The following is a 15,215-nucleotide window of genomic DNA, read 5'->3' as shown; positions in this document are numbered from 1 at the left end:
GGAAAACTACAAGAAATCACGGTGGCCCACATTGTATGCAACCAATATGAATGAACTCCGTATATAATATAATAAATATTTACGATTCAAAACAGTTTTTTACCGTCAGAAACGGATGTTTCCTATAAATGCACCGTAGAAGATTTTATTTTCTGCACCGTCCTGGGGAAAAATATAAATATAAATCAAATGCAACCATATCGTCCATATCGTGCAAATCCTGTAGTGGAACACTACCACAATCGCAAGTATTTATATTATTGCCAAGTATTCTATTTTAATAAATCCCTAAAACGTGCCCAAGCTATGTCTTGTATTATCTTTGTGTTATGATAAACTATACTATAATAACATGAAAATAAGTTTCACGTGGAACTACAAACGCGATTCATTGTTAATGCGTAATGTATTGTATTATTATTCACATGTACAATAAATAAACAAGTAACTTAATCCAAAAATAGATACATAACCTAATAAAGTCTCGAAAAACATGAATAAACAAATCAACGCATGCCGCCTTCTTTTATTCAATTACAAGTTATCGTGTTATTATAACCATGCTGCCGACCCATCTGGATATGAAACGGCACAGCAATAAATGTAAATTCGATATTCTGTATACATTTTCAGTAATATTATATGAAAATCTAATTACATTATTGAAGTCAATTTTTACGGTAGTATTACAATATTACAAAATATGTATTTTCTCGCGCGAAAAATAATGTTTTTTTGTCTAAATAGAAATCAATGTAAGTACAATAACTTAATAGAGATAATAATAATTGACTCTCGAATTTTAATAAAAATCATATTTTCATTGTAATCATTGCTATTTGTATGGTTACACCTTACACCTATAATACAATTAATATTAATCTAATTATTAATAATTTGTCTTTCTGATGTCGATAAATAATTACAATTAGTCATTGGCCATCAATAAACGATTCTCAACAGAGTTTGATTCATTGTGATAACTGTAGCACAATTTAATTATTTATTTGTTAGAAGAAAGTGAATAATTAATAATTGAATATTCTGAAGATTTTCTGAAAGGAATAATGCATACATAAGTTTAGTCTTGCATTTAAATAGTAAATTTAAAGCTTGCCCTACTAAACAATTTAAAAGAATTAATATATTAAATTAATGTAAAATGTTTAATTCAATAAATTCGCCATCTATAAAATTTAAAAGAAGATTAACTTGCTATTTTCGAAATCATTAAAACTTTTTATGGTTTACAAAATATTATACTATGTGGTATAAGTTTAATTCACCTAAATCTGAATATAATAGAAAAAAATACAAAATGCCAAGATTATAACGATAAAACAAAAATATCATATTTTCATGAAACTTATGCTTACTGTGGGTAGATAAAAAAAAATAGTAAAGATATTTACTCCTGTATTATACTTTGATAAGTAATTGATACAAAATACGACTAACTACATATACCTAAGTTAATTATTTTGCAATAAAATCGAACCAAGATCGATTTCGTTGAGATTGGACATGCTATAAATTAAAACGTTTAGGGTTTTCCCATCTAAGAGCAAAGAAAAACTACTGAGAAATTCAAAAAACGACTAGGATAATGTACCAAATAGATAAAAATGTCTAACCAATGGATAAGGTCAAAATTCAACGTCAGAAACACTCAATCTACTAGAAAAAAAATGATCAGAGACCAAAACTAAAAATAAATAAAAAAAAAAAAACAACATATAATTGTAAACCCAATACATCATTTGTTTCGTTCAAATTCTAAACCATAGTAATATTTATACTGAACACAGTTATACCTAACCTAACCTAATGCATGTTTATAAATTAATAAGTATGTCTTATTAATTTTGTTCAAATGCGTTAATTTTACAAAAAATAAGTTTAAAAGTTATTCAACGTTGTATAATCATGATAATGTGTGTATTCGGGTACTTAAACGTGCACGGCGGGAATACAATCGTGTAATATTATATAACATACAATAAAATAATACAAATTATATTATAATATGGTGTTGATTAAATAGCTGATTATAATCACTGGAGAGGGGAAAAAAATGAAAACGTGCGTGTCACACAGGCGTTTCGTGTATACATGTATATATTATGTCCACCGTTGGGAATCGTGGTGGATAACTAAATGGGATAATAATAATATTATAATTTATAATATATAATACAATAGTACATACTTCGAATATTAGAATTAATTAACTTTGCTGTTTGCATATAATAATATACCTACATACCGATAGTAATATAATAGAATAGGTACCTACAGTCATTAATTTGTATTTCGTTCGTTAATAATATTATTGTCGAAAAACACAGATATGTCGTCAGCGTATAAGATATATACAGTAGGTACGTGTTCAAATAATATAATATATGGCCCCGGAGGAAATTGTACACATCGAGCGAGGTATTAATTTTATACGCTTACCTTCGCCAAATGTGCTCGGGAGTGGTGGTCGGAAAATGTACGTCATAAACAGCGCTGGGCGATATATGCCAGGGATTTTAGTCAAGAACATTATTTTATCGTTTTATAAGTGACCAACAATCCATTGAAGTATTTTCTATGTCCATTGTCCGTGGATTTTTTCAATAATACCAATTTATAAAAGCATGCATTTTTTTTAACCATTTTATTAAAATATGTAATATCAATAATATTAATACTATTAATCATTTACTAATAATGTTTTTTTCAAAAAATGTCGTCGCATTCAATCTTATTTATATCATAAGCCGGTCTCATTAGTGGCGGATATAGTGAGTGTTTTTACAACTGATAAAAACAACAAGATTTAAATGCTATAACCAAATACAATATTACAATTGGTATTGCTTTGAAATGAACATCAAATCACGGATACCTATAATAGTAATAATATCTTCGAACATAAGAATACCATTATATTAACCATATTATTATTATACAAATAATTTATAATACTGTGGTATTTGATGTTGAAATTAAACTTTATAAGTAGGAATGCGGCAAAATAGTTTTCTATTATTATTTGCCACCGTTCGTTTGCAATAATGTGTATATGGATTACTATATTTGCATAATATTGTTTGTGTATAAATTCAATATAGAGGAACAATTTTAGAGAAAAACGTCTATGCTCATTTGAGAGTCAAATAGACAAGATAATTTATGCGTAGCTGTATATAGATATACAAATACAAATGTTAATATGTATATAAATCCCATCAAAGTAATTAAATACAAAATAAAAGCTCAATTTATTTTCATTTTTTTTTTTATATATATATTAATTTCTATATTATGTGTTAATTGGCAATTCAAATATGAATTGATTAGATATTAGTAATAAAAATAACTCAGTTGTATAATTTATTTGAAATGTTGCAAATAAAAACCGATAAAAAACAATTAAGTTGCAGTTTGTGTAATTGCTTATCGTTGCTTATTGATATTACTATAAATGTGATCGATCTTCAGTTATACTAAATAAAAAAAACTCCAAATGTGTTCCTTGAATAATATCAGTGTAATTCAAATGAAAATTTACCTAATCCTAATATTATTTTAAACTATAAGTTGAAACACTGGTTGTAATAGTTAAATAAAATATAGTAATTACTAATTAATAACTATTGAAATAAATATACACAAAGAGAAAGAGTTAGGTAACATAAATTGTTACTGTGAAATAAATATAGTACTATATCTCAGAGTAACAAAATCTGATATACAATAGTGTAAACAAAAATACTTGAGATTTTATTATCAGTTGTTACCATGTATAGATACTCCGCACACTTATATTATTATAGTTTTCAAATCAAGGCTGGTATTTAAAATATTATCACTATATTGAGTTAGGTACGTAAAACAAATCAAAAGGGACAAGGAGAAAACGCGTAAAATAAAATTGTAATTCGTCCGCAACAATTTAAAACATTAATGATACGAATGTTTTTGAACAAATCATCATAAATATTTAGTTTGAATTCTCGGAATACATTTTTAATAATATTCTTAGTGGTAGTTTGACGTTATTAATTTTTTTAGAAAATGCCTTAATCGACCAGTAAAATAGCGTCTACAAATAAAAAATAAAGATATCTCATTAGGTTTTAGAATTTCACAATGATATCTGAAATATTATTATAAAAACGATTTTCGAGTACATTACTATATTTAAGATGTTCTAAAGAACCACCGTTACTGCGAGTTATATCACAAGGACCTCGTAAATCGTAGTATTTAATATTATATTATTATATTATACTGTTATATATGTTAAGTATATTGATCGAAATAAATATTTTCATTTTATTATCGCAATCTTGTCCATATACAGGTGGCCGTAGTTTTTGTTCAAAAAATAAAAGTACCTATCAGAGTCAAATAAAGACTTTGTCATTTGCGGCGTTGAAATATTATTTTTAAACACTTTGCGTATTAACGGGTAGAGTAAAATATTTCCATAGCTGCAGAAAATCTCACCTGAATTGCGGGCTCTGTGATATTATACCCGCGGGACCACGCCATTGGAATTCACTGAGGTTTGGGCCATAACATGTCACGCCGTATTTCGACCGTTCTTCTCTCACCGGTTCTTCTTCGTTGGGCGTTATCTGAATGGTTTGCGAAGCGCAGCCCGTGATCGCTACAAGCACTGTAATACAGAGAAAAAATAATATGTGTTACTAATCGAACATAATCATTGGTCGAGCAGCGCCGGGAACACAACTGACATTTTTAATTCGAATTCCAATATGCAATCAAACGCTCGACGACTATTATATAATACTGTGCTCTATATGATATTAATCTATTAAATAATCTACGCTATAGTTATATCTTTCGTTGTCATTATGTGTGTTTTTGTTGTTGTTGTTATATTACCTACTATTATAAATAAACTTCTAAAATAATGCTCCTGATAAAACGGATAATAATTAGGGATAAATCCGAGGCTAGATAAGAGCATATATCCATCTTTCAAATATGATACTCTATTTTATCTTGGGGAATCCGAACACACACACTTGGCTGTTATTTGATTATTGTCAGTAAATAAATAATATTATATTATATAAAAATAAAAAAATAAAAGAATATTACATATCCGGCCAGACCAGTTGCAAAAACATTTTGTCACTTTGATTCCTCGATATTTCATCATGATAATTCTGTTGACCATTATTTTTAGGGTAGGTACCATGAGTGATATAAGTATGGATAGACCATGGTAATGCGTGCAATGCAGTGAGTAGCAGTCTATTATACGTATGACAGAGAAAGATGGTGTTGTCTCACTTTCCCAAGTGGTCGTTTGTTATATTATGTTATATATATATATTATATATACGTGTAGGTACTTTTATCTAAAATAATCGTTCAATTAACGTCCGTGTCGCATAGTATTTTCATTCTAATATTATCTGAATATATGCAGGTACCTACCTACTATATACCAGATACCATGTTTATAGTTATTTCAGACCTATTGTTATTAATATTATTAATCCAACACGTAACAACAATATTATGGTCTGTGCGTGCTTAAATAATATATGCTATTCGCACGCGATTTAACTAAAACAAACGAAAAGAAACTCGCTAGTAACGTGGTCGTCGACTGTCGAGTACCTATAGTAGAGCGCCGTCAAAAAAAGAAAAGGAAAAAAAGAAACCATACCGTCAGATTTATGAGATGAATTTTCGTCATCGCGGTGGCGGACGGCCACGTATTTGTTATCGTTTCCTGCGATAAACAATACAACACCTACAACAACCGAAACGGCAAATACAGTACGTGACTGAGGCGACGTGGTTCAAACGTGATGCAATAATGTCATAATATCAAATTGGTAATTTGTCGTGAAAATGTTGGACCGTTATCACGACACGGCATTTTATTATTATATTATATTGACGTCATTTCCGTCTGGTTTCGTACAATCATGATGACTGCTGCACAATAATACATATTACATATTACACTCATATCACTGCATTTTTATCAAGCCGCAAACATTCGTACCTGCAGAATCATCTGACAGAATAATAATATGATTCGGGTATTAATATGCAGTGGGTGAAACGCCATTTTGTGCGTTTCTCGTTTCACCGGGTTACTATAATTAGGTATATAGAAAAACGTCGAGAAGATTCTACAACCCACTCACTGTATAACGGAATAGTTTCTTATGATTTTCTTACGATTATTCATCTAGTGTGCATTTTAACTGTACTAGCACACGTGCACATAATATTATTGTGAACACCGTGACGATATAAGTCATATACCATACCTAAACGTCATCTTTATAGAACGCAGTAAATAATAACAGCGAAAAAAAAACAATAAATCGTTCTAAATAATATTATTAACGCGTGCATTTTTCTTCTGACGCTACTGCAACACGCGGTGTTACACTCATGACGAAGTTACAACCGTCATTCAAATTATGAATTCATTAATCTCTAGTAAGGCCTCTCGTTATTCGGAGAGTGCCAACCAAATAGCAAAAAAAAAAAATAAGAAATACGCCCTAGACACAATTTTATTGCTTCAACGACATGTATTTTATATTTATAATATGTAAGAGTTCAGTTTTTTGATGCAGTGCCAAAGGATGCGGATCCTTATTTCACAACTATTATTGTTTTGCAAAAATGTCACATTTACCAGTTTTATATTTCTTCGATCGTTCAAGAGCACCAAGAGTATATCGGAAATCCATCTAAAATATTATATAAAATAATATATAAACCCTGTGAACCCCGATCAAAGATGATCAACGACATTTTTCACAGAATATTGATTTAAATTATAAAAATATCGTAAGTTATTGAGGATTTTGGTTCGAAAGATATCGGTGAGATACGAAAATAGGTAATTATTTGTCAATTAAACCTAGCTGCATGCAGTCCAGATGATATCAAAGTCAAATGAGCGATAACAACAATTGAGCGAATGTATTAAAAACACAATTCTGATTTTAAACAAAAAAAACTCAATTTACTCTCGTATCGACATTTTGTGGTATTGTTTCATGTTTTTAAAATAGCTGCAGTGATTTTCGACCACCGCTATTCACCGATTTCCGAAGCGTGTCAGGAAAAAAAGAGTCTAAAAAAATGGATGCTGCCGCAGGGTGATTTGAGAACATTCGCAGTTATGTTCTGGTCGGTAAAATTCCTTGTAAGCAAAATCCCCAGTACGCGATAAGGTCTGTGATCCACGCATTATTAGACCACAACCACCCGTACAATATGTGTATAATATAATAATAATAATATACTCATGCATATATACACACACATATATTATATATATATATATGTATACATATAATATGATATAAATTGTACACGTACTGGTGATTGGGCGGCGGCGATCGAGCACAAATAGTGAGACACGGCCGCTGAAACCTTTATTTAAATTTATGTAAAACTGAGTCGTTGAAATTACTTTCCGCTTACGAGAAAGGCAGCCGTCGCCGTGGGGCCATGTCGACGGTATCCCGTCATCGTTTATAGGGAACGCATTATGTATATGAGTCGTATTTTATGGAATATATTTTTTTTCAAGTCGCCTTGTCGTATACCACGCGTCTGTGTTGTTATCGTCAAAGTCGGTCTCACCATATCGCTGTTTATTAATAATATATTATAAGAGTAAAAAAAATGTCTGAAAAGCGATTTTTAAACGAAACCTAGTGAAACAAATAGGCATTTAAAAAATATTATGACAGTATTATACGATGATATGTTTTAAGTTTATTACTTTTATTACAACTCTGCAGTGATCAACTACGGGACCGAGTGATTAATAGTGTTATTGGATCGGACTGCACCCGTAATGGCTCGAATCGTATATTGCCGATAAATCGTTAAGAAAATATGATCCATATAATCCTCCAAAGTGCGCGAGTTCCAATTATTAACGGTATTTATAAAATATGTTACGCAACATTTGTTATATAGTTAAAGTTACCATTGTTTCGCGTTTCGTATCTTCCCGTTGTGAGCAATTTGACCGCTGCGAAAAGTGCTATAGTAAAATACTATAATCGAATAATAGAAATATTTCATTATTATCGAATCGTGTCAATAGCAAAGCGGTTATATAATTTATTCTATTTATTTATAATATTGTGGTTCACGAGTGGTTTATTGACAGAAAATGAACACTGTGGTTTTAGAATTAGTTGAAACAATGCAATTATTTAGCAATCGCGATACAGCCAATCGAAAAGGCGACGCACAGAACGATAAACAATGCAAATAAAACAAAAAAGAAAATCAAGAAACTCGCTCTGCTGTATAATAGGTGTTGAGTGTCCCTGGTCATTGAGGTCACTATAATAGTATAATGGGTACGCTAAATTTGAATTTAATTATGAAATATCATTGCATAGGTACAAAGAAATGATTCTGAGTGGATAAGGTCTGACAGAGTATATTATAGAACTGTCATATATTAAGTATATTTTATTAAATACCTATCTCCATTGTCATTAGTAAAATGTTTTACTATTAGCTACACGTTTAGTGGAATTACTTTTATCTAAGCTTATCAAATTGGTGTTAATTGTATCATTTATTATTAATATAGTAGGTATTTAATATTAATTATTCATGTAGTATTGTCATTAGCTTTAGAGTAAATACTAAATACTGACTTTCAGTAAATAGAACGTTGTGAATGGGTTCACAGTAGAAATAGGCTTAAAATAAATTTTAATATTTAAAAATGTAAATTGCGTGAACTTGAATAAACTTTATTACAAAAATGTTTTGAGTTACAAGGAATCATATTTTTAAATTATCACATAATTACTCTTCGTTTAAATATCCAATTTCACTAAAATTTGAACCTAAAATGTCTATACAAAAATAAATGTGATAATATATTTTATTAGAATAATTATTGGATATTGTAACAGTTACAGTACAAAATTGTATTTAAGTATGAAAATAATGAACATCAAAAGATCTAGAAAAGAGAACAACATCTAAAATAATTGTTTAAAAAAAAATTAAATGCAATCATCATGAAATCCCGCAGGACGTCCAGAACGGAATACTTTTATTATTTATAAATATCATGTTGCATTATAAATGTATTATTGTTGTTTAATATTACTGCGGGATTATTATTATTATAATTATTAAGGACGTGTGCACAACTTCTCCGAACGACATGCATGCTGCTAAATTGCATACTCTGAGTGCCGTGCATTGGGCCAATAATAATAATAACGGTATGACGTGAGTATACGAACAGCGTATTTGCACGATCGCCTTATAAACGATTGTCGGACATCAATCGTCGCCATAAAACCGTAGACTTTCTCACCGGGACCATACCCATTGGACACCGCCCACTCGCCAACACTCATCATCAGCAGACTGGATCGCGAGTTTCCGCGGTCATAAAAAAATAAATAAATACAATTACTATGTATTACAATATATTGTAAGCCACACAGTTGAACCCGACCAGTTCGACTCTCCTCCTTAGACCAATATAGTAATTGGCAATTTTGTGCAACGGGACGGTGATAAATAATACATATATCTCACATCCCTGAGTTTGCTTACGGACTACTGGATCGTGTAGTGAATAATATGTTTGTAATATATTATAAATTATAATGATGTCGGTTTGATTTTGATGCCATGAAATATTATGTCGTTTTTTTTAAATTGTGCATTCCATTGTGATGACGGTTACACCATCTATACTATTAGACCTCTGGAAATCCGAAACGCAATAGTCGTTAGCGAGTCTTTCTGCACTGTAACTACGGTGTATATAGGCATTTGTTAAAAATGTATAGGTATCTGTATATAAAGCAATGCATCTATCACGTTTCATTATAATTGGCAAAGTATATTTGTAGAAGTTACGCCGAAATCCAGGGCTATACAAATAAAATGTAATAAATAGATTTTCCTTGCGCGTTTCTGAAATCGAAAAAAATTGCTTGCGACGAAGGTATTAAAATAATTTTGAACTTTTTGCCTCTGATATTTATATTCTCGTACGGTGATATAAAATACATATACGAATTCACGTCATACAAATATAAAAATACGAAACAACTGACGATTATTGTGAATTGTGATGAATATAATTGAGAGGTAAAGTAAAAGTTTAAAGAATTTCACCTCTCCCCTTCCCTGCATCATAATCACCAACACTATATCATCACGAACAAACTGGAAAATGATCAGTGCCGGTTTTGTTCGATCCATGCATCTCACACCTGATGATGTAATATTTGAGAGGTTTTACTTTTCCGCTCTTTTCACGGCAGAAGCGGTCGATGTCATTTTCTTAACAAAGAACGCAGAGCAGTTTATGTATAGAGAAAAATAAATAAACTCGTGGTAGCATGACGTTTTTTTCTTCCTATAGAGAGATTTTCATTATAGCAAAAAATTATTTTTGTTATCTTTTTTATTCTCTTTTTTTTATATTTACATCAAAGGTCTTGCAGCGATAGAAGGTGTCATAACACCACGACCGGTGCTCACAGATGTTTATACACAATAGGTCACCAGAGGGCCGTCAAAATATTTATTTTTTTTATCTCTTTAATAATAAATATTTAAATGCGTACAGTAGAATGGTGAGGCACTTAAGCCTTTAATATTAACCATATAAATATAATTTTTTTTACAGAGACGCAAGTCTATATCAGTGTTATATATATATATATTATATAAGATTTCGAAGGTAATGAAAAAACTATTAGTAATAAAATCACAAATTGTATTATGTTTTTCAAAAGTTTTACAGTGCTTTATGTATCAGTTGTAAAGTGGACTTAAAAATACACTACCTATACAATCTGTTATATTTCCCTAATCAAATAATTATTGTATTGTTTATCTGCGATAAATATTTATATAGATATTATTGATGAAGTTAATTCACAATTTAATAATGAAATAAAATATCTATTAAATTAAACGCTTGTTTGATAAATATATATTGATATAATATTTTGATTATATTGTCGAGTAGTTAATATAAACTGCAATTATGATTAATATTCCATCACTGAATAATAATATATAGCAATGCATTACTGAAACGTGTATGAAATAACAATATTAATGGCCTAAAAACTGAACATTTTTAATGTTACTTCATCTTCATATGTAGAAAGAAATTAAAGTTAAATTATTGTGGACTGTCAGAGTACAGCACATAGTTTTTTTGGAATTTATTTCAAAAATAAAACTATAAATTATAATTGTTGTAATATATTAATTAATTTAAAGATGGGAATTTAATATTTTATTTTTCTCATAAATATATAAAGATGAAATTATTTTCTACCTATTCTTTTGGATTGTATGTTTCAAAATTAGCTTAGCAAATAGTTGGACTCGTGGACTAACTGTTACAAAAGAAGTAAAAACGTATAGCTTAACGCTAAACCTTTTTTAATTCCTACTAAAAATACTTATGAGGAATCTAATATTTAATTTTGAAACTTAAGTGTTTAATTGAAATAAAAATAACTTCTATACAAAAAGCTTTTAACACAAAAGTTGAATAAAATAAAAGAAGTAGGACTTTTAAAAAATCTATAAACAACTCAAAAAGAGCTAAAATATTTTGAAAATGTCATGATATTGCTAATAAAAATGCTTGTACACATGTATAAATTGAAAGAGCTTTTTTTTTTTTTAATTATCCCGCGGCAACTAAGGCCATTGGTAAGGGGGTAGTACTGTAGGTTCTTATGGAACTGTAGGTTGGTTTTACACGTGGGTAAGAGTTTTTGGCAGAATTTCTATTGGGGCTGAAAGAGCTTGTTTTTGAATAAAAACAGAAACGATTTCACGATAAAAAACTTGTCTCGATTAATTATTCCCGGTAAACTACAATATATTTTCCGAAAAAAAAAATTTGGAGGATAGTTGAACATTGGAAATCCAGATAAATTCTGTGAGAATTCTTAATTTGCACAGAATCTAATAAAAAGTTTATTATGATATACTTTTCAGAAATACAATGTTTTACCTACATTTTCTTGTGTGCATGTGCCTTTTGTATTTGTAGTCATCTAGATGTAACATATTTGTCATTTATAAATAATTGGTTGGTACATGACATGTAAATTGTTACGTTTGTTTATGACAATGTATATTGTATGTGCAGTTTAAATTACGGTGAAATGTGTTATTATCATGATAAAAAATTGTTGTAGTTTGAGACCGTTTTTTAATACATTTTATTTAGATTGTAATTTATTTTTTAGATTTGAACTTACTGCCATGTTAACCAACTACTTTAAGTGAATTTCAAAAATATGAAATCACATTTTCTTTGTAAAAACCAAAATTTTCTTATAAACAATACATTAGAAACAATTAGAAAACAATGAATCATATCGTGAGTGACGCATACCATGTTACCATTAAAGAACAATTAGATAATATGTAAACCTCGTATATAATATATAATGTGGTTACTACAATAATATAAAAAATTGCATTTTAAACACGTTATTTTTTTAAAACAAATAATTATTTGGATTAATCACAGCAGATTGTAAATTACCTAATTAATTCAAAATTGATACAAAACAAGTTTCTTATTTTACTTCATCAATATTCACATTAATATTGATTTACTACAACTCTCTACTTTAATTTTAAAAAAGTTCTGTATATTTTAAAATATTTTGAATTAATGAAATTCAATATCAAGCAATGATGTTTTAGTGAGAGTTAGGCCAATAGGATGTCTTGACCCTCCTGGGGGGTTGTGAGCAAATAAAACAGATTTTAGAATTAGATAACTATAATTAATAAATATAATAAATATTATTGAATAATAATATTATGGAGTGTTGAGAATGAAATAAAAAGAAATCTACCGTTATTTTATAAAAATATGATTATTTTGAATAAATGTTTCCGACCCTGAAAAAGTTATGTTGGGCTATTGCGTAAAATGTATTTGATAGGTTTTGTTAAAACTTAAAAGCAAATGTAATGGCGTATCGGATGTTGTCGGAAATGGACACAACATTTTAGGTTCATTGTAACTGTGAAATGCAAAACGCCTGAAAGCAAACAGCAGTAAAAATATTATGCTCACGCATAAAAAATACGTTTTCTATAACATTTTTTTTCATTGAATCATTTAATATGTGTTATCGGCGCACACGTGTGTGTACTACTACATCGTCATTATAGAATAAATGTATTAAATTAGATTTTAAACCACATTAAACACATTCTTACAAAAAAAAAATGACTGTTGTTTTATAAAAACAACAACCATTGTGATTACTCACGGTGTCACGGCTCTTGGTGGAGAGTATATTATTATATTAATATTGCTCGAAAACGCATCTTCTGTCTACGCATATTATATGTTAAAGTTCATACTATTTTTTGATCGGTCTAGTCAAATGAACCAAATAAATTATGTAGTACGTAAGTAAGTATAAGTAGTTGTACTGCCATATAGCGAAGAAGTTTGTGACACGTCCTCTACTCAAAGCTTAACACATATTATAACGTTATATTATCATAATACTCGAAGACTGAAAATCCCAGAAAATGGAACTACCTAACGTCATGCATATAAACCATGACACAATAGGCATATTATATATGCCTATAATTATACACTCAGTTGAATCTAGATTCGAATTTATAAGACGAGATATTTGTCAAGTGTATATAGTATATACCTACCTATTTTTATACTTTCATTTGAAAATATTAAGTATTAAATACCAAAAGTTAAATACGTATTAAATCCCTAATGGTTTTAATGTATTGAACATTAAGCAATTATTTAAAAAAATGTTCTTGATCACATTTGCTTTTTTAACCTATAATAAAATTGTTAAAAATTGTTTATGGATTTAGAAAACTGAGAAAAAGTAGTTTTCCACTGATCATTTTTATAATTATTATGCATGCAGGGTGTCCCGTGAGGATTTACCCATTGCAATATCTCCTGAAATAATGGTGATATCGAAATTCTGATTTTGTAATAAGACTCACAGGGATAATAACTACAATTATTTCATACTTTAATTGATTTTAATGTTTTGGTAAAAATATATTTTTTTATTTAATTATTTCCATAAAAATTAAAGATAGCCATTTTGTAGAGTTTATTTTTCTGAAGATATTTATGTTTCAAAATTTTATTTTCATTAATTTCTTGATTTTTAATATTTTTTTTAGTTTCGAGAAAAATTGCGAATTATAACCTAACCGTAATGTTATAAAACATGTGACCCGCCGCGCCGCGCGCATTCCCATACGGCCGGCCGAATACCTTCCGTGTTCCTAATAGTCATACATTATAATCATATTTTATTTCTTCAAAACTAGAAAAAATATTAAAAATCAGGAAATTAATGAAAATACAATTTTGAAACGTCAATATTTTCAGAAAAATAAACTCTACAAAATGGCTATCTTTAATATTTTTGGAAATAATTAAATAAAAAAATATATTTTTTACATTTTTTACAAAAACATTAAAATAAATTAAAAAATGATATAATTGTAGTTCTTATCCCAGTAAAACATATTATAAAACCAGAATTTTGATATCTCCATTATTTCGTGAGATATCGCAATGGGTAAATCCACGCGGGACACTTTGTATATATAAAGTACTATTTTATGTTTATTTCTATTCATCCACTTATGATGTCACTTGAAAATAACATTAATATTCATAAAATGATTTGGAATCACCTTATTGAATTATTGGAAACTGTTTTAGGTTGTATAAATACTTCACTAATGATCATCATTAAGTATTTAATTCAAACATCGAAGTCAATATTAAATACATCAAAATATTTATTTTAGAATATTGTCATTTATACTTTTTTTTAAATTAATTAACAGATACCTACATTAATTTACAAGCTACGCAAGTCGGACATACTCGATGCATCCAACTGTAATTTTAATAAAATAAAATAAATAATTATTAAGGCTTAATTCAGTGGTCCAAACTAGAATTTTAAAAATATCTTTTGTCATACTTATTTTAGTTTAAGTAATCTGTATAAAATATTTTTACAATGAGCAAAATAGATTGAGGGATACGTAAGAGAGTTGGATTGGCTTGATTGAAGAAACTATTCAATTCAAAGTACTTCATGCTTAAATTTTTAATAATAATAATTAAGAATATA

At 28.9% G+C, this 15,215-nt stretch overlaps 1 protein-coding gene across 1 annotated transcript in view; it reads right to left on the bottom strand.

The window, feature by feature from the left end:
* LOC107163691 (neural cell adhesion molecule 1-like) overlaps positions 1-15,215 on the bottom strand; it is a 168,364-nt gene that overhangs the window by 56,521 nt on the left and 96,628 nt on the right. The window contains exon 2 of the mRNA XM_015511234.2: positions 4,504-4,675. Coding sequence (XP_015366720.1) covers positions 4,504-4,675 — 172 coding nt within the window. The remainder of the gene's footprint in view (positions 1-4,503; positions 4,676-15,215) is intronic.

The sequence above is a fragment of the Diuraphis noxia genome, unplaced genomic scaffold (assembly GCF_037042655.1).
Source record: "Diuraphis noxia isolate RWA-SAM2 unplaced genomic scaffold, SU_Dnox_SAM2 contig0002, whole genome shotgun sequence".
In the NCBI taxonomy this organism is placed as follows: domain Eukaryota; kingdom Metazoa; phylum Arthropoda; class Insecta; order Hemiptera; family Aphididae; genus Diuraphis; species Diuraphis noxia.
Note: the sequence above shows the minus strand (reverse complement) of the source record. Positions and strands in the feature narration are given on the sequence as shown.